This window comes from Patagioenas fasciata, chromosome 13, assembly GCF_037038585.1.
Source record: "Patagioenas fasciata isolate bPatFas1 chromosome 13, bPatFas1.hap1, whole genome shotgun sequence".
NCBI classification, from domain to species: Eukaryota; Metazoa; Chordata; class Aves; order Columbiformes; family Columbidae; genus Patagioenas; species Patagioenas fasciata.
Genome location: NC_092532.1, coordinates 4,823,621 through 4,847,002, shown reverse-complemented (window position 1 = coordinate 4,847,002; position 23,382 = coordinate 4,823,621). Strand labels below are relative to the sequence as shown.

Sequence of the window (23,382 nt, the reverse complement as noted above, 5' to 3'; positions counted from 1 at the left end):
GCCAGTCCCAAGCCGGGTGCGAATTCCTGACCCACGTGTCTCTAAATGATGCTCAGGAATGCGCTTCATGTTCAGCACTGTGCTTTTACATTTGTGGATGTTCTTTGTTAAATGATATATTAAAAAACAAACCAAACAGTTCACTGTAGCGAAGCCAGAGCGTTGTCTGAAATCTTGAATGGAATTCATGAAAGGAACAGGGAATCCCTGCACCTTGCTGAAAATCCCTCTCTGTAGAACTGACTGTGTTTCATATTTGTGTCACTTGAGTTTTCAGAAGTGTTGAACAACTGCTGTTCCTATTGATTTCAGTAGGATTGATGTGAATACACAACACATTTGGAAGTCAGACCAATGATGCATATGCGCGGCTATAAAACAGCTTACTTGATACTGTCTGTCACATGTAATTTATTGATTTTTCTTCCCTGGTTCTTTGAAGGCAGTATAAAATCTGGATGTTGTTGTTTTTTACTGTTTGTTTATTGCTGAGTAATTTCAGCCAACATGTGTTTTTCAGCATTAGGTCTATTCATCACGAACGTCAACCCATTCAGTTTGTAAGTGCATCGCAGTTTTCCCACCTAGATCAAAATGAGAGTCTGGAACAGCCCACTCTTTCTAACTTAACAAGCCTGTTTTATATTTCCCTGCAACTCGCTCTAATAATATGACCGGCTTTAAATTCCTGGGGCCGGAAAGCTCGGCAATAAAGTCCTGTGCAGGGCTGTGGTTTCAAACACGAGGCTTTTCTCAGGTTTGGGACATGGCCGTTGACATCTCTTCTGCTGAGCACCGCTGGAAAGTTCTCATTAGGAGCAAAGTCTGCTCTGGGGACAGTTTTGTCATATGTTAAAGACAAGGACTGCAAACCAGTTTTCCTAGACGTCAGGTCACTGCTGAGCATCATTGGACATCTCATTGTATAAAGCCATCTAGTAATCTGATCACTTTTGGCGACCCCAGCCAGAAGACACAGAACAGTTGTGGTGCCTGGTCCCGGTTTTCTCCATTCTTAGCGGTTCTTCTGTCTGAGAGTTGATACATGGCCCAAAAGTTGAGGCAGAAAAGGAAACCCCGCTCCAGTATTGTCTGCCAGCACAGAGGTAGGGATGAGCTTGGCTTAGCGGTAACAACAGCTTATCGGAGGGGTCTTGACAAAACTCTTTGTCCTTGTTTAAATGCACTTGCTCCTCCAGACTGTTCCCCAGGCCATCAGAACCAGCTTGGAGCTGGTTCTGCACAAGCTGGACCGTGCTGCCCGGCCGAGTCAGCGCCGCTGCCAGGGCTCCCGCGCACGGCCTGACCCCGACGTGGATCTCATGAATGAGCTAAATGGGTTGTAATTGATGGCTTAATCTTCACTTGAAAGTACAATTGAAAAACATGGAAATGAGCACAGTGAGCATTAAATTAAATCGCACTGAGCTGGTCTGTGAGAAAAATCTGTCTCTCTTTAATTTCGGATTCTGCGTTCAGTGGTTTTCTCCAAATAGCGGCTGGTCTGTATTTCTGATGGTGGTTACGGGAGTGAACTGGGGGAAAGAACGTGAGCCGGGTCTGTCTGACCCTGTGTACCTGAGGGAACAGGTGCTCGCTACAGCTGAGGACCGAAATCATAGACCTAGGAGGTGTACCTCATGCCCTTCATCCCACCAGCAAGGCTCTACCGCCGGCCACATCTCCACGAGTAGCTCAGAGTCTTGAAGTTTGTGCTGTGCGGGGAGTGCCCTCCCTGCTAACAGGAGTAAAACGCGAGCAGGGGAAAACATCTTCCTGTAGAGATGAGAAAAGGACTTTCCTTTTTTCCTTTTTTCAGAGGTTGATGCTTTTCCCCGGCTCTGGCTGGGTCTTTGGGGTGCCCGGGGCAGGTCCACATGTGCCGTGGGCTCTGCTCCAAATGCCGCCTGCGTCCTTAGGTTTAGATACAGAATGAAGCGGGCAAAGCTCCTAACCGCTGTGTGCCATCTCTTTGTTTTGTATAATCAAGTGTTGAAATCGTGATAAATGCTGACAACAAGTAGCAAGAAGTGCAGAATATAATTGTGCGAGTGTAAGGCCAGTTGGGTCAGATGAAGTTTATGCTCTGGCTAACATAGTATGGGGGAATATTAGTAACAATTAGCATAATTATTACCATTTATTATAACTAATTTTATAACTAATTATTCTAAGTAATAATTATCCTACTAGGATTATTTTCCTAAGGGCTTTGTCGTTCCTTATGTTTGAAAGTTGTGCGTGTCGTAGCTGGAACTCTAATTTTCCCGTATTCTCTCGGTGTGACTGTGCGTGTGTGGCCCCGTATCCCGTGTTATTTTTTTACACCTTTCTTACTCCTGCTAAATGCTCCATGGGTATCACAGCAGGCGAGGATGGCACAGGACCCTCTGGGCAGCAGGGTCAGCACGGGCAGCAAGATATTAACATCTCTCTGTTAATTCTTTGATGATTTTGCCGGGATCGTCTTCTAATCTCGCTTGGAAAAGCCCGAATGTGCGTACGAACGTTTCTGAAGAGCAGATTGCTAAGCAAAATATATGTCTAATCCTAACATTTTGGGAGAAATAGGGTGAGTTATTATTGATTCACAGAGCACGACAAAACATCACTGCATGAATTAGCAAACAGCTGTTTCTAATTTGAGTTTAGAACTGTACACAGAGGAACTTGTTTTAGTGCTCACTCCTTTCATTTATAATGAATTTTAATCACCGCTACAGGTGAGAAAAATGTAGAAACAAGCTTGTATCTTGTGGAAGAAACAAAGGAGAGACAGATGCTAACAGATTTACAGTCTGTGATAAAAGGAATGTTTTGGTACACTTTACATGTAATTAGAGTGCAGCTGTTTCCAGTCCCAAGTCCATGATGCACAGCAGAATATCGTATCTGCTGCTTTTCCAAAGGGACCAAAGAAAAACAGTGATTCAACTCCAAAAGCATTTCGTGTATTCCTACATCTAACATAAAACTTTCTCCTCCACCCTTTATTATTTAAGTGTGAAATAGCTTATTTAATGATATGTTAATTTTTTTGTTACCAGCAAAATTTGACTTAAGAAAAAATAGTATTAAAAAGAACATTCTGATTTGATCCTCTGCATAGAATGATGTGTCATCCCATGGATGGTGGTTACTGAGTCTCGATACCTCTGCTAACGGGAGACGAGGGCTCAGACACGCATTACTCTGGCTTAACAAGTTTCTGTGTATCAATAGACATCTTTGTGTGTACTTTTAACTTGTAGCGTAAAAAAAAGAGACTAATTAGATGTGTCTTTGATCATTACAGAAAGGTTTAAATGACGACAGCAAGGTTTAAACCCTCTATGTGTAACAGTTTCTCTGCGGCAGACATCCCAGCAAGTTTAATGCTTGAAATTCTGCGCTACATCTTGTGCTGATTTTGTATTCTAAATACCAAGTTACTCTCTGCATGAGAAGAACAATCAGATTATACTCACTTTCCATTGAGCCAGGCGTCTTTCCTTCTTTTTTAAAAGCTTCACTTGAAAATGAATTGCAGTACAAAGCTGCAAAGTTGGAAAAAGAGTCCTAACTGTTGGTCATTTAGCCCAACAACAATGCTTACAACATAGGCACAGAATTAGCTATAGCTGCACTGCCTGTGATGCCACTTACATGAGCATCCCTTAGTTTTTTACCCAATTTTAGGTTTGCTTTGAACATTTTATATATATTCATATAAATATATATTTTAAAAATGGGATAGTGTCTTAAAATACAAACTGCTGAAGATGGTTTTGTGGGGAAGCAGCAGCTGCTGACACTGTGCACAGGCCAAGGGTGGGTGACCAGTTCTGGGGGACGCTCTCGTGACATTTTTGTAGGGATAATTATAAATAAGATGTAAAAATCTTGTTTCCGTTGTTCAGTGTGCATTAGCACTGGGTTTCATCGGCGGAAAAAGTGTCTCATTGCCACAGGAGCTGGGGGTTCGCGTTCCGCTATTGCAACACAACCAACAGAAGCGGTCCATGAGGCCAATATATGCATAGAAATGTGCAGGGAAACGGCGCTAAACACTCCAACAAAAAATTAAGTAAAAAGCTGTCACAGTGCACTGAAAATATTGAAATTTAGAACATTTGCTCTGTAAACTTGATTAGCATTATTTCCCACTGCAGAGTCAATGAGCAGCGTCTGCTCCATGAGGTTCTCACTCTAATCCACGGTAATGATCCATCCTTGGCTTTAATACATAGTGCAGCAATGCAAAATCTGCTGTAACCGCTACTGAAGGTTTCTCGGTCCTCAGTCTCTGTGTTGTATTCTCATCGTTAAGCATCCATGATAATAATAATTATTGAAATTGGTAGTGTTTTTATCAGGCCTTCCATCCGAGGATGTCTGGGGCTTTCACAGTGATGCAGAAGCAAGCCCTACAATTTGCCCTTGAGGAGCAGATGGTTTCTTCTGTTATGGAGATGAGGAACTGAAACACAGTTCAGAAGCGCATCTTATGATGCTGAGCTTGGTTGCAAGAGTAACTTACTTTTTTGGGTTCTAGAATTCCTTGTGCTCTCACTAGTCTGAAGCGATTTGGGTGCTTTGACCGTTTTTAAGTTGTGTGCCAGGGGGAGGCTCAGGGAGAACCAGGAGTCTGAACTGAGATCCAAGAGCAATCCTTTCCTCAACCTTTGGGGTTTGTTTGTGTTAATTTAATTATTTCTCTCATGTTCTAGCTCTGTGCTAGAGGAATACACCCGATAGAATGAGAGCATCTAACCCCTGGTTCACTGTCCTGCGTGGAGGTACCTTCTGTGCTCAGGAGGAGTCTCAGAGTTGCCTCTTTGGCCAAATCCTGGATAATGTGCTGGTTCCCTGGGCAGGTTGTGTGGCCTCTTTGAAGCCCCGCGGTGCTCAGTCTGTGCTGCTGTTTGCGCCCAAAGCAGGGGGAACAAACTGGTGTGACGTGCCCGTGGTGTGGGGGACGTTCAGCCACTGGGACCCCCCGGTAGGGCAGGCGGAGCAGGGGGTGTTTCGCTGCGGGGCTCCTTGTGACACCCCACATCGCCCAACAGATGTTTAGGTGAGGAGGAACCGCAGCTGTGGGCCAGCCCGTGGGGGCTCTGTCCACACCTTGTGTTCTATGGCAAAATAATTGAGAACTAATAAATGTATCCCCACCATGGGTGCTGCTCACTGCGATCGCCGATGGGCTGCTGGCCCCCTCTCTATGACACGTCGCATTTGCCAAGGCTTCGTTTTATTCTTTTAGCTTCACTGCTATTTCTGAACTTGGCTCATGTTACCTGGAAGATAAACAGAGAGTGAAGTATGATTTATACCGCTACTTGGCCAAATTGCTCTTAATAGAAGGAAAAATACATGTATTGGATGCGTTGAGGCTGGAATGATCTCCTCAGTGATGATGATAAATGCTCGCAGTCCCGTAAACGTGCTGAACATTAAGTTGCTAAATTACTGTACCGCTTTGAGATTGATTATCAAGTTTGGCCCTTTAAGCTTCATGACCCGAACATATATCCAGAGGACTACTGACATCCTGAAGCTGCCTTAATGCTCTTTTTTTCCTAATTAAACTTTTTATTGAATTTTCTTACCCTTTTAATACTTGTTTGGATTCTCTTATGTGCAAGTGACAAAAGCTTTGCACCAGCCATGTGATTCTCTATTTTAGAACAGTCCCACTTTGCAGGATTAGCCATTTTTAATGACTTTAATCTCCTTTTTGAAAGTGATTTTTCTCATTCTGCTACATTCCTTTGATTGCATTAATGTAGAATTATTATTCTCACCATCATTGCCAGACATGTCACACCGCATCTAAAATATATCTATCTTCCCACTAAAATATTACTCTGATAAAATACCTTAGAAATTCCTTCTCAGTTCATTATAGGTGTTTTCTTCAGTTTAATATGGCAATTTAAAATTAGCAGGGCTATTTTTCATTCCATAAAGAGATTAATGATAATGAGTTTTCCCTAATTTCTCCAGTTTAGGCCTTCAGTAATTTAGTATCTTGTTTGTAAGGAAGTCGAGGTAGGTTGTTTCTGGGTCTTAAAGTTTCCTGATTCCTTTTAAGCTGTAAAAGTAGGAGAAAATGGTGCAGTGAAAAGAACCCAGAAGTTAAACATGAAATTCAGTGAAAGGTCTAAACAAAGTAACAAGATCTTTCAACCATGTAAATGCTTCAGTTTTTATTACAAACCCAGCTTTTCAACCTGAGAAGTGTGAACTTTTGTGAATCTGAATCACATTAGCGCAGCAACGTCTTTGTGCATCCCTCACCCAGGAACACCAGCTTGCTTTGATTTTGCTTTTCCGAATAGCCCAACCCGTTTGAAGAGCAGCGGCTGGAGGGGAGCTGGCCCTGTGTGAGCGTTGAGTGTATTTTGGGGTAGATCAGTTGGTATCAGGGGAGAATGAGACCTTCTGAGAGCTCTGCTGGGTTTGCACGGTGGGCCAGCGCCGTGGTTGGCACCAGCGCCTGCGGATGGAGCGAAGTTAAAGCAGCGGCCCAGCCGGCGTTACCGCTGGGTTTGGCCCATCGCATCTCCCGTTCCAAAGCAGAACAATGGAGCTTTGTTCGCTGGAGTGGTTTAAGGGCTTGGGGCTCCCCCGGTGCAGCCTGTGTGCTGGGCAGGGAAGAGATTAAAAATATATAGATTTTTATAGTGATTTCTGCAAAGTGGACATTTTAAATGATTTTAATTACAGCCAATAAGCCGAGCAGTAAATAACACAATGCTGGTGTGCCTTTTTTTCCTCTGTTGTTGTTGTTTTTCTTCTTCCCCCCCGTCTGCTCCAGACAGCAGCGGCGGTAGCAAACACACCATGTGCTGCCCTAGTTGGGGCCCAGCACCCCCCTCTTGCTCCCCTTTGTCTCGTCTCCCGGAGGAGCCCAGCTGGCGAGAGGAGGGAATTAGCCAGCCCAGAGCCACCCGCACCTCCCCGGGGCCCCTAATCCGGGCGCTGCAGCCGGCTGCTCCTGCCCGCTGTGGGACTGCGGGGCCGTGGGGCCGCGGGGCCGTGGGGCTGCAGCCCCGACCCATTGGACAGGGGGTCCCCGGGCAGCAGAGGATGAAGCTGAGGTTGGCAACGTGAGGCTGTGTTGCAGCTGCAGAGAGACACCGGCTCATGGTTGGGGGGATGAAGAAGAGTTTATGTAAAAATGGGGGACTCGTCGCGTGGGTTTTGGGCTCAGGCTGCGCCAGGCGCGGAGAAGTGAGTTGAGCACAAAGAGCTGGAGCATCCCAGAAGCGCGGTGCTGGAGCCAGGTGCATTTTGGAGCAGGAGGAGGCGCATTCTCGGTGTCCGGCATCGCTCCGGAGCAGGAGGTTTATTAAACTGGGGAGAGCGGGGTGCAAGCACCCGACCCACACAGCCCAAACCCAGCAGCCCCTTGTGCCGGAGGAGCTGTTTGGTGCGTGACTTTGGTGTGGTTTGCCGAGGCAGCTCCGCTCGCCCTTTCCTGGCTGACAGGAGGGTTTTAGCACAGGAGATACCTGTGCAGGGTGGCGTCCCGGCCCCGCTCGCCGATCGTCCCCAACATGTGCTCCCATGCGCCGGTGGCCGTGGAGCTGGCGGCTCCGACATGCACAGCCGGGATTGTTTTATTCGTTTGCTTTAGTAAGAGCTGAAGTAGGAACATTAAATGTTTTATAAGGACAACCCATCTGGAGAACCAGATCCTTTTTTTGAGTCTCCAAATGTATATGTGGTCAGTGCCTTCCCTCGTTTACATTAACTTTCTTTTTTGCTTCATTCCGTGGTTCGGTTTAATATCGGACTGGTGGCATTTTTGCCTCACTCAACATCTCCGCATTTATTGGGATTAGGATATTTGAACTCGCTCTCTTCTGTTTCTTGTTAACAGTTGTGTTTCTGAAAGCTGCCAACATTTTATGTATTCTTCCTAAAACAACTGTTTTGCTGCTGGAGTCGGTGCTGTTTCTTTATGGTAATATCAAATTATAAAATATTTTCCAAAACATCATATTGAGCGGAGGAAATAGTTATTAAAACGGCGGCTGGGCTCTTATTTTATCCTGAAGTTGATTCTTTTGTGATGTCTTGAGACCTCCAATGGCGATTTTCTGAGCTTTTAAAATTCATTTTATTTTGCACCAAGCAGGCAACGTTACCTGTCATATGAATGAATGTGGGAATGATGCAGATCTCTGGTTTCATTGAGGTGCCTCAAATCTGATGCTTGTATTTCACCTCTGCTTTGCGCAGCCTTTCGTTCTGTTACAGTTGTGAGACAGAGCCGAAGGATTTTGTTAAATGCAGGCATTACTTAAAACCATCTCGATGTAGCGTTTAAAAAGACCCACAAAATCACAGGTGAACACTTAACACTGTAGCTTTTCAAAATGTTTGCATTGCTTCACTGCACATTGTGTTTTGCTTTCTTTATTCATTGTTTATTGCTTCACAGTGCAGTGAGCAGGTGTTTAACCTGCTAAAGAGAAACGCTTTTTATTAACACTATATGTTGGCGTATTTGTGAATGATGCGGACCCATCTATTTTATCGCTCTTTCTCAAACCTCCTTTGAAATTCGAGCGAGATTTTATTTATTTATTTATGTTTAAAATGCTGTAGTGGCAGAAGCCCATCGTGTTGTTGAGAGCTTTGTCCTTATTTCACAGATGCACTGGGAATTGTTTTTAATCTCCTTTCTGCTTTCCCATTACAGATGGTGATGACGACCCACAACTCTCCTGGGTGGCTTCATCTCCCTCCAGCAAAGATGTTGCATCACCCACTCAGATGATAGGAGATGGGTGTGATCTCGGCATCGGGGAGGAGGAAGGGGGGACCGGCCTGCCGTATCCCTGTCAGTTTTGCGATAAGTCCTTCATCCGCCTGAGCTACCTTAAAAGGCACGAGCAGATCCACAGTGACAAACTACCCTTCAAATGCACCTACTGTAGCCGGCTTTTTAAGCACAAGAGAAGTAGGGACCGCCACATAAAGCTTCACACGGGGGATAAAAAGTACCATTGCCACGAATGCGAGGCCGCGTTCTCTCGCAGCGACCACCTCAAAATTCACCTGAAAACCCACAGCTCCAGCAAACCGTTCAAGTGCACCGTGTGTAAACGCGGGTTTTCCTCCACCAGCTCGTTGCAGAGTCACATGCAGGCTCATAAAAAGAACAAGGAACATATGGCAAAGACTGAGAAAGAGGTGAAGAAGGATGATTTTATGTGTGATTACTGTGAAGAGACATTCAGTCAGACTGAAGATTTGGAGAAGCACGTAATGACACGCCACCCACAGCTTTCCGAGAAGGCAGATTTGCAGTGTATTCATTGCCCTGAAGTATTTGCAGACGAAAACTCGCTGCTCTCACACATTCATCAAGCCCATGCCAACAAAAAACACAAGTGCCCTATGTGCCCGGAGCAGTTCTCTTCCGTGGAGGAAGTTTATTGCCACTTGGACAGCCACAGACAACCTGACTCCAGCAATCACAGCATCAGCCCGGACCCCGTCCTGGGCAGCGTGGCGTCCATGAGCAGCGCGACGCCCGACTCCAGCGCCTCGGTGGAGAGAGGTTCCACCCCGGATTCGACCTTAAAGCCTTTGAGAGGACAGAAGAAAATGAGGTCTGTGGACAGAGAGGAAGGGCAGAGCTGGTCGAAAGTTACGTACAGCTGCCCGTACTGCTCGAAGCGCGACTTCAACAGCCTTGCGGTTCTGGAGATCCACCTGAAGACCATTCACGCGGATAAACCTCAGCAAAGCCACACGTGCCAGATCTGCCTTGACTCCATGCCTACGCTCTACAACTTGAACGAACACGTGCGAAAGGTGCACAAAAACCACGCCTATCCCATGGTGCAGTTTAGCAACATTTCCGCCTTTCACTGTAACTACTGCCCAGAGATGTTTGCGGACATCAACAGCTTACAAGAACACATCCGTATTACTCACTGTGGCCCAAACGCTACCCCTCAAGATGGCAACAACGCTTTCTTCTGTAACCAGTGCTCCATGGGCTTCCTGACCGAAGCAACCTTGACTGAGCACATTCAGCAGACTCACTGCAATGTAGGAAATTCAAAATTGGATTCCCCTGTCATTCAGCCAACCCAGTCTTTTATGGAAGTTTATTCATGCCCTTATTGCACAAACTCCCCCATTTTTGGCTCCATCCTGAAGCTTACAAAGCATATTAAAGAAAACCACAAGAACATTCCTCTGGCACACAATAAGAAGTCAAAAGCAGAGCAGAGTCCAGTTTCTTCTGATGTTGAAGTCTCTTCCCCTAAAAGGCAACGGCTTTCTGCTAGCGTGAACTCAGTGTCGAATGGCGAATACCCGTGTAATCAGTGTGATCTAAAGTTCTCCAATTTTGAAAGTTTTCAAACCCATTTAAAGTTGCATTTGGAGTTGCTGTTGAGGAAACAGTCTTGCCCTCAGTGTAAAGAAGACTTTGACTCCCAGGAGTCCCTTCTGCAGCATCTCACCGTACATTACATGACAACTTCAACGCATTATGTATGCGAGAGCTGCGACAAACAGTTTTCTTCGGTGGATGATTTGCAGAAGCATTTGTTGGACATGCATACTTTTGTGTTGTATCACTGCACCCTTTGCCAAGAAGTTTTTGATTCCAAGGTATCTATCCAAGTGCATCTGGCAGTCAAGCATAGCAATGAAAAGAAGATGTATCGCTGCACAGCCTGTAACTGGGACTTCAGGAAGGAGGTGGATCTCCAGATCCACGTGAAGCACAGTCACTTGGGGAACCCGTCAAAGTCTCACAAATGCATCTTCTGCGGTGAGACCTTTAGCACAGAGGTAGAACTGCAGTGCCACATCACAACCCACAGCAAAAAGTACAACTGCAAGTTTTGTAGCAAAGCTTTTCACGCCATCATATTGCTGGAAAAGCACCTGCGGGAGAAACATTGCGTGTTCGATGCCAGCGCTGAGAACGGGACGGCTAACGGCATGACCCCGACAAATAAGAAGACGGAAGGGGCAGATATCCAGAACATGTTAATGAAGAATCCGGATACTTCCAACAGCCACGAAGCCAGTGAGGACGACGTGGACGCTTCAGAGCCCATGTACGGCTGTGACATTTGTGGGGCCGCCTACACTATGGAGGTTCTCTTGCAGAACCATCGCTTGAGAGATCATAACATCAGGCCCGGGGAGGACGACTGTTCCAGGAAGAAAGCAGAGTTCATCAAAGGTAGCCACAAGTGTAACATCTGCTCGAGGACCTTTTTCTCCGAAAACGGCCTGAGGGAGCACATGCAGACCCACCGGGGCCCCGCTAAGCACTACATGTGCCCCATCTGCGGGGAACGTTTCCCATCGCTCCTCACCCTGACGGAGCACAAAGTCACCCACAGCAAGAGTCTGGATACGGGCACGTGTCGGATCTGCAAAATGCCGCTGCAGAGCGAGGAGGAATTTATCGAGCACTGCCAGATGCATCCGGACCTCAGAAACTCCCTCACCGGGTTTCGCTGTGTTGTCTGCATGCAGACGGTCACCTCCACCCTGGAGCTGAAAATCCACGGGACCTTCCACATGCAGAAACTGGCGGGCAACTCCGCAACCTCATCGCCTAATGGCCAGGCCTTGCAAAAACTCTACAAGTGTGCGTTGTGCTTGAAGGAGTTCCGGAATAAGCAGGACTTGGTAAAGCTGGATGTGAACGGCCTTCCCTATGGGCTGTGCGCGGGATGCATGACCAGGGGCGCCAACGGACAGTCCTCGGGGCTGGCGCCGCAGGAGGTGAACGAGAGGCCCTGTGGCAGCCTGAGGTGTCCCGAGTGTAGCGTCAAATTTGAAAGTGCCGAAGACCTCGAGAGCCACATTCAGTTGGACCACCGAGACCTGACGCCCGAGACCAGCAGCCAAAGGAAAGGTACCCAGACGTCCCCCGTTCCCAGAGTAAGTACAGCTGAACCTTAAAATGTCTGAGGGATAACATGTACACCTCAATGTGACATAGAACTGATCCGATGTTTTATATATATATATTTTTTAAACTGTCACTTTGTAAAATGACTTGTGCTACCAAAAAACCCAGCAGACCAGGAGGAAAGGGAGAGTACTGGGGAGTACAAGGGCTCAGCCTTGCAGGCTCCCTGATTCCTCGTGGCAGCACATTAGATTTTTTTGTCATAAACCTGCCCTAGATTTACTGACAGAGACACTCGAATGGTGGGGATTGAGTGTGTCCATGAATTCTCATGCCACTGAAATGGCAGAACTGGAAAACTGGGGCATTTCCATGAATAAAAGGAGATGCTGAGTACCCAGAACAACCACCAAAAAATCTCTCATACTTGAGGAATGAGATTATTTCTTACCAGCGAACTGAACATGAGAATGGAGAATAAAGGAACTTCTGAGGAAAAGCGCAGTGAATTCCAACTTACCCCCCAAATTCTCACCTAAAACCAACTTCTGTGCTGAAGAGCTTGTGGGCGTCTGTCAGCGTGAACGTCGTGAGGCTGTGTGGATGTGTGTGCGTACATGTATGCCTGTGTGTATGGTTTTAAAAGTCATTTTAGAAGCATCTGCTTCATGGCCCTCCTGTAAGATAAGTATTTTTCTTAGCAAAGCTAATGCAGGTTACACGTAGTTGTGCTCCCTAGCATTTGCGGATAGCCTGCTTTCCCATTTCTTAGCTTACAAGCTACCTGGGAGCAAGCAGATCCAAGGAAGAGTTCAGAGGCCTACTCAGGAGATTAATATCATTCGCAGTTTATAGTCTTTAAAAATTATTTGTTGACGTTTTGGTTCAAGAATGGGCCAAGTCAGTCCTCCCTCTGTCAGGAACAGATGGAATGAGAAGTAGATTTTGGAAATCTTCTCGGGAGACCAAGAGCAGACACATCTGAGTATTGATATCATCTGACATTTTTAATTAAACATGATGGGGTGAGATTTTCAAAAGTATCTAAGGAAATTAGGCACCCAACTCCTAATGAATAATTCCAGCCCTAGATGCCTGTTTATGTCAATCTGCTAATTAAAGCACCCACAAACACATCTCACTGCGTGAAAAGAACCTGAGAATACTGTTCAGCTGCGATAGTAGGGGCTCGGTAAGACCCAAAGTGTGTCCTGAGGATGCAGATGGAGACGTGAGCAGCAGAGCTGGTGCAGACCGTGTCCCCCATCCCCAGCTGGGCTGCTGAGCACTGGGTCTTTATTTCCTTCTAAATTCCTTAGAACACCGCTCTTCTCTTAGGTAGGACTAATCCTTATTTCATATGGCCGTGCCCATAGCCCAGAGTTTTGTCTTTTCTTTCCTGTCCACCGTCAGAAGCAGAATACTTCACTGTTTTCTCCTCTGATTTCTTTAACTCTTTCTTTTCAGTGAGAGCTTCCATACTTGTTCTCTCAGGGAAGAGTTTTAATGCAGTAATTGCTTTGAATTTAATCCCACGAGGGCAGGTCTTAGCTCCTTTGCTGAAGAGAATGAAAAATCGGCACTTGTGGTGATGGCAAATGGTGCCTTCAACAGGTGTCTATGGCCCGCACAGATGCAGGTCGGAGACCTTTATGGCACGCATCCTAGGAACCGATATATTGGTATTAGGAATAATTCATTCTATTACCTTTCGTTATATGGACAAGACGTGAATTCTGATGTCCATTCACGTGAAAACTATTGGCGTTTCACTCCGGTTTCTCAAGGCAACGAGTGCCCTTCGCATCTGCCTAGCACAGGGCTTTTCAAAGACCTACCCTGTTTTTAAATGGTGATAAATCCATCTGTTTCAAGAACAGAGATTACTTAACTTCCTTGGCTTTGTGGCGAAGCTCAGCGAGTTGAACACGATCTCTCTCGTCATCTCGTTAGCGTTCTGCGCGCAGGGAGAAGAACATTTTGCTGGAGCAATGTGGAGTGCACGGTGCTGTAGTCTCACCTGCACATGTCCAGACAAGAGCTGCTTCTCTCCAGCTCTTAAGCACTTGTACATTTCTTTTTTAAACACCTTATTGATTTTTCTTTCTTAAACAGAGAAGTAGTTGAAGGGCTAGGACTAGGTACAGGCAGAAGGAAGATAAAGGGAGATAAGATCTTAACTAGTGGGCATATAATTCAGAGTAAATAAGGATAAGCAGAATGAAGTCCAAGCAAATGGAAAAGGGGACAACGACATACAAAATACGCGACTTCTTTGGATGTTGGAAATCACTCCATCAGCAGTAATACTTCTTGAAATGAAGAAGACAGTGTGGACGCTGAGAGAAATTTCAGGCAAATATGAATATTTAACCGCAAAGCGGAAAGAAGGAGGAAAATAGATGTTAGCTCTTGATTAATAACAAGTGGAAATCTTTGGGAGGAAAAGAAGATACAACAGGAGAGAAACAAAATTCATGTTTCCTGTATGTATTTACATTTGTCTATGTATGCACATGGATATCGCACCGCAAGGGGAGTCTGAATTTTTTGTTATATTTTGGGGGGGTTTTTCGCTATTGAATTTTTGGAGGTTTTGTTTGGAAAATCAGTTGGAGACAGGATGAAAAAGCACTCCAGTTTCTTTGGCAGTTTTGGTGTTGATTGGTTGGTTGGTTTTTAAATATCCAAAAGAATGAAAAAGAAAGCACATAACCCTTGAAAATGCTACTGTGTTCTGTCTTCATCACATACATTTTAGTATGGCAAACACCCAGGAAGAAATATCTCTGAATTCATCACCTGTGTTCCTAGGACATCTGAACAGGATCCAATCATCGTGGTCAGAAAATGCGAATTTCGAGATGGACAAAGTTTTTGCCTCCTGTCCATGGAAACATCTGCATCAAAGGATTCGTATTAGGAGATTTTAAGTGAAGCCAATGGTCTTCTGTATGGAACATCGCTCAGAGGAATAGATAAAATATGCCTTTTTTACTAAAAGGTTGTTCTAACATCAATTTGTGTTGGTTTCTTGGAATTAGTTCTATGTGAGCTATTCTATTCGGGTAGGACTTAAAGGGTGTTTTTTACATCAGGAGGTACCATTGTGGTATCTGACACACGTACAGCTCAAGAGCATTTTTCATTCTATTATGATCACATCAGAGGCGATGCTTTCATTTTTCTGAATGTATTTCTGCATGTAGAAGCTTCGGTTTTGAATACACATTATTAGTTCCTTTTAGCATGTCTTCCAGAGGAATGTGGGTGTATTGAGATGCACAACAAGTTGTTTGATATCGCGATTTCCCATCACCTCTTGTAATACTGGAAACAGTCACATTCCAGGCTGCTCTTTCTCTTGCAACAAATTTATCCTTATTTTGTACTGTAGTTATCCTGAACAATACTTGTTTAGCATTGACAATGGCAAACGCTTAGACTTCAGTTGGATTTCCATCTTGAATGGTGTTGCTGTATTTCGCCCACCCGGGTTATTTGGGCTGAAGCAGTGAAGGAGGTGGCACAGAAAGGGGGAAGAACGAGCCCTGTTGTGCTCCTTTCCTCAGTTCCTTTTCTCCTGCACACTCTCTTGGCCTCAATTCTTTCTCTTTGTTCTCCCCCGCACCCCTTCTCTTCCCTTGTAAATCCACTTGAATGGAGGAATATTTTCTTTGTAGAACAGGAAACCATTTCCAGATTTAAAGGAGGACAGTCTGGAAAACCCCTGGGAACAATAGTCACTTCAGAAATGAAACCAGAACCCTCTCTTGTTAATACTACTACTTCGTGCCCAGATTAGAATGAAATATCTTGACTGAACGGGGGCTGAGCTCTCAGCTGAAGGCCTGGACATCCGCTCTCCAATGTCACCTCAATGCCGTCACCTACACCCTCCTCACTCCCTGGAGTCTGGACACCTTTGTTGACAGCACATGTCAAGATGAGACTTTAAAAAGAGAGAACTGACAGATTAATAATGTTTGTGAAGCTACAATACCCACAAAAACAGTAGCAGAAGATCGTGTATGGTATCGCAAATACCACAACCTTGCATTCAAACTACTGCTCTCATTCACTGCGAAGGCAAGTCTGGTTTTGTGACGTTCTTTTAAAGACAATTATTAATGAGCCAGAAACAAACTCTTCCATCTCTTGCATATACATTTACGTGCTCATCCAGCTACAGCTATTTAGAGGCAGTTTATTAACCTCCCTATCAAGCGGGGTACCCATCACAAGAGCCATCACCTCAGTTAAGCTGCTCTTTTGCATGGACACGTCTCAGCTGGGGCTGAAGATACTATGGGGAGTAGCACCGCAACCTGCGGCTCCTCCGATGAGGGTGGTCGTGCCAAACAGAGTGTTGTGGAAGTTTGTGAAATGGTGATGAGGAGTTTGCAGTGGGTCTGCAGATGAACGAAGGCATCCTGTCTCCAGATCTGTTAGTGTGAGCTCTTGTCCTTCTTAGCTAGTTACTGAGGGAACTCTCTGACAGAGATAAGTGTTGAACGAGGCACAGAACTTAGCTTTGAGGTTTTAAAGCAGAGGAAGGTTTCAAGTTTTGAACGTGACCACACGAATCCTTCACCTCCTAACGCTGTTTTTGAAGTTGTTTGTGGTTTGTTTTGTTGTTAATGTTAGGAGCCCTCAGCGCGTGCATGCCCGTGTGTCTGAGAGATCGCGTGTACATATGTGTGTGCCGGAATTGATCCCAGGAAAGAGCGCGGCAGAGATCCAGCTGCTTTTCCAAAACAGCCCCCATTCCCAGGTGGACTCCAGGACAAAACATTCCCGAGCTGCCCAGGGATAACTGAACAACCCACATATTTCCTTTTCTATGGCTGCCCATGTCCACTTTCCCCAATGGAGTGTAGTCATCTCCCTATTTTGTTAATCACCCGCTGCTATTTTAGCCTGGCAAGCCCTGCCTATGTGCAAACACAAACTGTGTGCAGAACTCATGGCATACGCAGCACCGGTGCATTCGTTAGATGGTATTGCAGCACATTCATTAACCTCCAGCAGGCTAACTTGTTGCCGTTGATGACATGGGAAGTAGTTAAGAAGCTCCTGGCAGCACCTAATTTGTTGTTCCCTCAGCAGGTGTGCGGGGAAATTGGATCCCGTGCACTGACAGCAACTCCTCTGTTAAACTCCCGCCTTCTGACTTATTACTGCTGTCCTAAAATTGGGATTCCACACCTAGGCCTGGGGGAGAGGCTGTGAGAAAAAAATAAGGTGCATCTAAAACTTTTTAGTGCTAATGGCTCAAGATTCTCATCCTTTCCTTGGCTACCTGAGCCGTGATCGGGCACGGAGATTCCCCTGCGTCCTGCTGCCATCGTAAGGATTCAGTCCACACGCTCGTGCGTGGTGGCACCTGCTGCAGGAGGAGTTATTCTCTAGGAAAAAGTGAGCACAGAAGGCCCAGTTTTTCTAAACGGCACGTCAAAAGATGTCTATTTAGACAGCGTATTCCCAAGCAGTAAATGAACATGCACGTTAGACAAAAGCACTCTAGTCCTGCTTTGGGAAATAAGAGTTTTTGCAAGTGTACAAAAGCTTAGTGCTGAATGGTTTTCGTAAGTTGGATGTCTAACTTGTCAACATGCATTTTAATTTCTACAAGTGATTTCTTGGATTTTTTTCTCCTGTACACGCACCAGCGTCAATCTGAGTGCAAACTGCATTTTCCCTCTTTGACTAAATGGCTCGTGTAATTGCCTCTTCACACCATCTCCTGACTTGTGCAGCTAAACCTCCCTGGTACGACTTTGAGCTGGAGAAAATACACAGCAGATTGTGCTGGGAAACTTTTCTTTGTGCTAATGCAGTTTTTCCAGGATTTCTGATGGGACATCATTCCAAAATATCTTTTTTCTTTTGTCCTTCACTTCCCCAAGTAAACCATAGGTGTTTTGCCTGCTGTATTTTTTACTGCAATGGGTTAAATAACACAGGGAATCTGCTAATGGCTCTAGTACTCAGTCAGATTTTCAAGTAGCATCATTTGAACTTGTTAAAGTTGAAATGAATAACTCTCCTAAAGCAGGCTGATCGTTAGAGGTTGTATTGCTGGTCCCAGCAAAGCCCGGCCCAACGTGGGGTCTTGTTGGGGGTGTGTGAGCAGAAAAGGCCTCGGAGGAGGAAGGGTGAAACACGTAACATGCTGTATTCATGATCACACTTGCCTTATGCTACAGTGCAGTTTTCTCTAATCTCTTTTTGGTTATTAAACAGAAAAAGACCTATCAATGCATCAAGTGCCAGATGACCTTTGAGAATGAGCGAGAGATACAAATCCATGTCGCTAACCATATGATTGGTAAGACATTCTTTAAACTAGGCCACTCATCGGCTGCTTGTTTTTTGCTGCTCTTTGAAATTCTCTATTCTAATAACTTGTTAATATTCATGCTGCAATTTATTTTTTTTATCTTTCAAGGAAAATGATTTTGATGTAATGATTCTTCACTTCAAAGCTTTTTAAATATGTGGTTATAAAAGTGTTGCTGCTGAGCTTTTTTCCTTATCCTTTTGAGTCCTCGTGTAGCATTTTCATTTATATTAAAATCAAACTTTTGACAGTATCTTCCATTTGATAGCATAAATTTCTCTCTATCCATGTAAAAAGTACTTGCCAGTTGTCAACCACTTAGGAGCAATTATGTTTCAATTTTGTATGTCATGACATTGAATAGATTTAGCTGCTAGCATTTTCCCAGCTAAGCGTGGTGAATTCCTGAGGAACACTGTCAAAACAAAACACTTACAGAGTTATTTCGGTGGGGTTTTTTTCTTCTTTTTCCAACAGTTCTGGACTTCAGAAAGTTCAACTTTTCAGACGTACAAGTGTTTTAATAATCAGTGTTTGCTGCCTTTTGCTACAGTCCTGTCGCAAGAGCTTGTAGCGAAGTGTTGTTGGAACCTGATGGGTTGTGTTTCTGCTGCAGCTCTGCAATTGCTTTTCTGATGAATGCAAGGACATGTTTATCCTGTCTGTACAGATGCTATAAATATATAAATATATATCTATATATATAAATATATACTGCCCAAGAGGTCAGTTTGTTTTGATGCACAGACCACAAAGGAGTGACTTGCAGATACCCCTGTAGGCATATGTTGGGTGAGATCCTTCAGATCCTACACCACGCTCTGTGTGTCTTAGATGTTCACATGCAGCATTTATCTCCTGTAATGGTTTCCCTCCAACAATTTTACATTTAGGAGCCTGTTCTCCTCTCAAAGGATGTATGCAACTCCTATTTTCTTGGAAGTGAATTATGCATAAATACCAGAGAGGGAGAAATACAGACTGACAGGGTCTTCACACCCCCACCCTCAAATGAAAAATACACATGTCAGTCACGATAATTTTCATCCTGGAGCCAGGCAGGAGTTTGAAGTCAATGTCAAGCAGGTTAAGATGAAGATATCTAAAAATGTTTGCTTTTGTAGCAGGTGTTAATGTAATCTCTTGTTTGCAAGCTTGAAGAGTGAGATCCTTGTTAATTGGACCATAGTGATTTCAAACAGCTCCCCCCTAGTTTGTTATTATTTTTTTAAGAAGCCTGAAAGAAAGAAGTCCTTAGGCAAGCTTAGCGTTTGTTTCCATTTCATTTCTGATCCGGTACCTAATAAATGGTTTCTAAATACAAGGATCGCAAAGTGCTGAGTTAAAGTTCTGCTTGGTTCAAGATGGGAATTCTTTTTCCTTTTAGAAAGATATAATGTCTTCATTTTCCAGTAACTTATGTGTGTTTATTTATGTATATCTGCAAAATACTGCTGTCTGGGAAAATACACGATGAGATATGTGACATTACAAGGTTCACTATGAAGTGTTATGGGAAAAAAAACCAGTGGTATTATAGAAGATATAGGAGGCTGAGAAAAGTGTGATGCCGCCGTTTGTGAAAACTGTACCTATTGTTTCCTTGAAGCAGTACATAACTTATACATGTTTGGAAGGAACCTGTATAAATACAAAGGTGTCTATGGACTCAGTTCTGTACACCTAGGACATTGTAAATGCCAGGACAAGGTAAGAAAACATGTGATTGTTCCATCCTGGGGTCATGTCTTTGTGTCTCTTTCCTGACATATGGACTGAGAACGTCCGTTCTGCTCAAGTTGTCACGTTTTTATGGTGCAGTTTAGGAAAGAGCGAAGCATGGAAACGTTTAATAGGAGCAAAGCTTCCTACCCAGTCCGGGCATCTCCGACACTTCACAAGGTGCCGGGGCCACCTCTTCTCCAGGACACTCGAGTGTGTTGTCAGCGAGTCTGCTGGTGGTGTTTGCTCTTCACTGGGGAATGCTGAAGGGGGATGGAGAGACTAAATGTCACCATTTCTCCAGAAATAAATGCTGTGGAGATTTTTGGTGTTAATTTGCATAGTGAGTACTAGCAAGGAGAGCAGTGAGTTTCCTCTCAGGCTTGCTCTCGTACCCTTTGTTCGGAGCCCAAGAGCCTTGAGCCCCTGCTCAGGCCGAAGGAGAGAGGGACATGCGTCTCCTTCCCGCTCAGGTTTATCCCTTCTCTGTTAGACCAGGTCTAGCCAGATGGGCAGTGAGACAAAGAAGCTAATGTAGCTGTTTCCGCAGCCCAGCTGTGTGTCACAGGGGTTATTGATGTCGTCGTTGTCAATTTAAGATCCAGAGATGAGGATTTGTTTGTGCTGCGGTGCGCTGGGATCCCAGGGTGAACACGCGGGTGTTTGGGGGTGTGGGGAGCTTGTCCTCAGACTGTGTGTTCTTAGGGTTGGACTCATCTCAACGAACTTGTATCTGTCTAAAATGAAGGTGTCTGGTTTAATATAGTCATTGAGGTGCTGTCTGGGGAAAACGAGTGATTGATACCAATCTAAGATAAGAGTTTGAGTAGGATAAGCATTTCCAGGGAGAGATTTTTATCTCTCTTTTGAATTTGAAGTGAGCCAAGACAATGAAATTAGCCTTGACATGTAATTTTTAGGTAAAAAACCCCTTGGCTTTGATAATCCAAGACCTCTCTGCAGCACTTTCTTCTCACGCTTTGAGAAACACAAAATCAATAGTTGAGATATCCTAAGCACTTGCTTAGTTCTATTCTGCTCAAGTGACTGTCAACAAAAGAGTCTCCGCTCTGTGGCAACGACATTAAGTATCAGTGTCTGTAATATCGTTAAAGAATTCAGGTATTTCCTACATCACAGTCTGAAAAAGTGCATCTACTGAAGCTGGCTGTGCCTCCCTCCTCAACCTCTGGGCTCTGGAGTCAGAGGCCCTGCTCATAATTCATGGAGGTAGGGGGTTTATATTTTCTACTGCTGTGTGCAGGGAATTTCCAGTGCTGCTCCCACACACCGCTTTGAAAAATTACCCTTCTGCACTCCAACCCTTCACATCCTGCACACAAACACGGAGACACACGGGTCCCGCCTGGGTCCCCGGGGCCGGCGCGGGCTGGATGTGTCCCCAGAGGAGCATGGAATGGTGGATGTTTTGTTTCACTGTACGCTGGGGCTGGGTGGAGGGCTGTAAGCACAGAACAGACGTCCTGGGCTGTGATGAGCCAAGAAGGGATCTGTTTAGAAATGTTTCCAGCCCGGGGGGGTGCTCAAGGTGGAATTTTTAGAGAGCAGAGGTCTTTGAAACATTGCACTGATTGGGGCTCCTTTGAAATGTTTCCGTGCCCACGGAAAGGGGATCCCCCTTTGAAACATTTACAAGCACCGGGGAGTACACCTGGGAGTAAATCAAAAACTTTCAGTAGTTCTTGCTGCCTCTGTACTTGCTCACCTCCTGTTGCGCTGACCTGGCAATGCTTAAAGCCTCTCCCCCTACCTCCCCCTTACCTCCCACCTCCCGCAGCCTCTGATGTGCCCGTGTCTGTGTGAGAGGCCGGGGAAGATGGTCGTACACAGCTGGGGGCTCCACAGGGGCATGGAGCAGCAGCCAGACACACAGAAATCTGTCAGTGCAGCTTCTCCTTGCTGGCTGCGGGAGCTGTGGAGCTTCAGTCCCCATCACGGGGCCACCACTGAGTCCCCATGGCCACCGCTGAGTCCCCGTGGCCACAGCTGAATCCCCATGGCCACCGCTGAATCCCTATGGCCACCGCCAAGTCCCTGTGGCCACCACTGAGTCCCTGTGGCATGTGAGCGGTGGCTGCCCTGGGGACAGGCCCCATCCCGCACCGCCAAGGGGGTCCTGCTCGGAGCCCTGTGCAGGGGACATCAGGATTTGGCCCAGAGTTTTCCTATTGGGTTTTCACAGACCCCTTGCTCCCACAGCCAGACCAGGTACCCTAATTACTGTTTTTGAGGGTGGACAAAATTCCACAGACTCGTTGCTCTCCAAGCGGGTCAGGTTGCCCAGTTCCAAAGGAAAGCAAGTTTGGAAAGGGTGAGGAAGCTGGGGCTCTTGAGCTTGGAGGAGACTGAGGGGTGACTCATTCATGGGGATCAATACGGAAAGGGGGAGTGTCAGGAGGATGGAGCCAGGCTCTTCTGGGTGACAACCAGTGACAGGACAAGGGGCAATGGGTGCAAACTGGAACACAGGAGGTTCCACTGAAAGAGAAGAAACTTGTTGGGGGTGAGGGTGTCAGAGCCTGGCCCAGGCTGCCCAGGGAGGTTGTGGAGTCTCCTTCTGTGCAGACATTCAAACCCGCCTGGACCCCTTCCTGTGGAACCTCAGCTGGGTGTTCCTGCTCCATGGGGGGATTGCACTGGATGAGCTTTCCAGGTCCCTTCCAACCCCTGACATTCTGGGATTCTGTGTAATTCCGTGGATCCGCGCTGTTTGGGTAAGAGAAGTGGACATGGCAGTACTGCTCTCTGTCGCTGTTGGGTGGGGGATCTTTTCTATTTAATGTTCAAAAAAGATGAACAGCTTCCCTCAGCCTTCCTTCTCTAAGAAAGTTGCCTGGCAAATGTGCACAGGAAGCTCAGCTGGGGTCCAATTAGTGCTGGAGGAGGGAAGACAGTGATTCCTGGTCGTACTCTGACACCGAGATGGCTGCAGGATGGTCCTGTCCCCGGCTCCCGTCAGCATCTGTGGGCTGGCGAGCGGTCGCCCGGCTCCTCAGGGCTCAGCACAGCCCCTCCCGGTGTCACTCCTGTTCTTACACCGGCTCACTGCCAAAATTCACGTACGGATGCAGCAAGGGCAGGAGGGGATGTGATGTGAAGCGTGAGGCCCTGGTTATGCTTTGGGAGGGCTGGAGGGGACACTGCCAGAGGTCACCCTGCAGCTGTTGGGCTGTTGTTGAACTGTTGTCCGGATCAACGCCTCCCATTCAACACCGTGTTTGGAGGAGAGAGGAGTTTTCCTCGTGCTGCCCTGAGCCGTGGCGTATCATACGGTGTGGGGTCAGACTCCATAGCTGAATTACCTTCCCTGCCCTTGGGGGTCGTGGTTCAGGTTCTGGAGACACTCTAAGGAGTGAAGCACAAACAGGAGGGATAGCATCCATCCACAGTTATGTTTCTTGCGGAT

General features: G+C 45.9%; 1 protein-coding gene across 5 annotated transcripts in view; it reads left to right on the top strand.

The window, feature by feature from the left end:
- ZNF423 (zinc finger protein 423) overlaps positions 1–23,382 on the top strand; it is a 220,810-nt gene that overhangs the window by 118,219 nt on the left and 79,209 nt on the right. For 4 of the 5 annotated variants that reach the window (XM_071814436.1, XM_065848420.2, XM_065848419.2 and 1 more), the window contains 2 exons: positions 8,696–11,919; positions 18,137–18,221. In XM_071814436.1, coding sequence (XP_071670537.1) covers positions 8,696–11,919; positions 18,137–18,221 — 3,309 coding nt within the window. Of the gene's footprint in view, positions 1–6,986; positions 7,086–8,695; positions 11,920–18,136; positions 18,222–23,382 lie in introns of those variants that run through there. The other variant, XM_071814437.1, reaches the window with a different exon arrangement.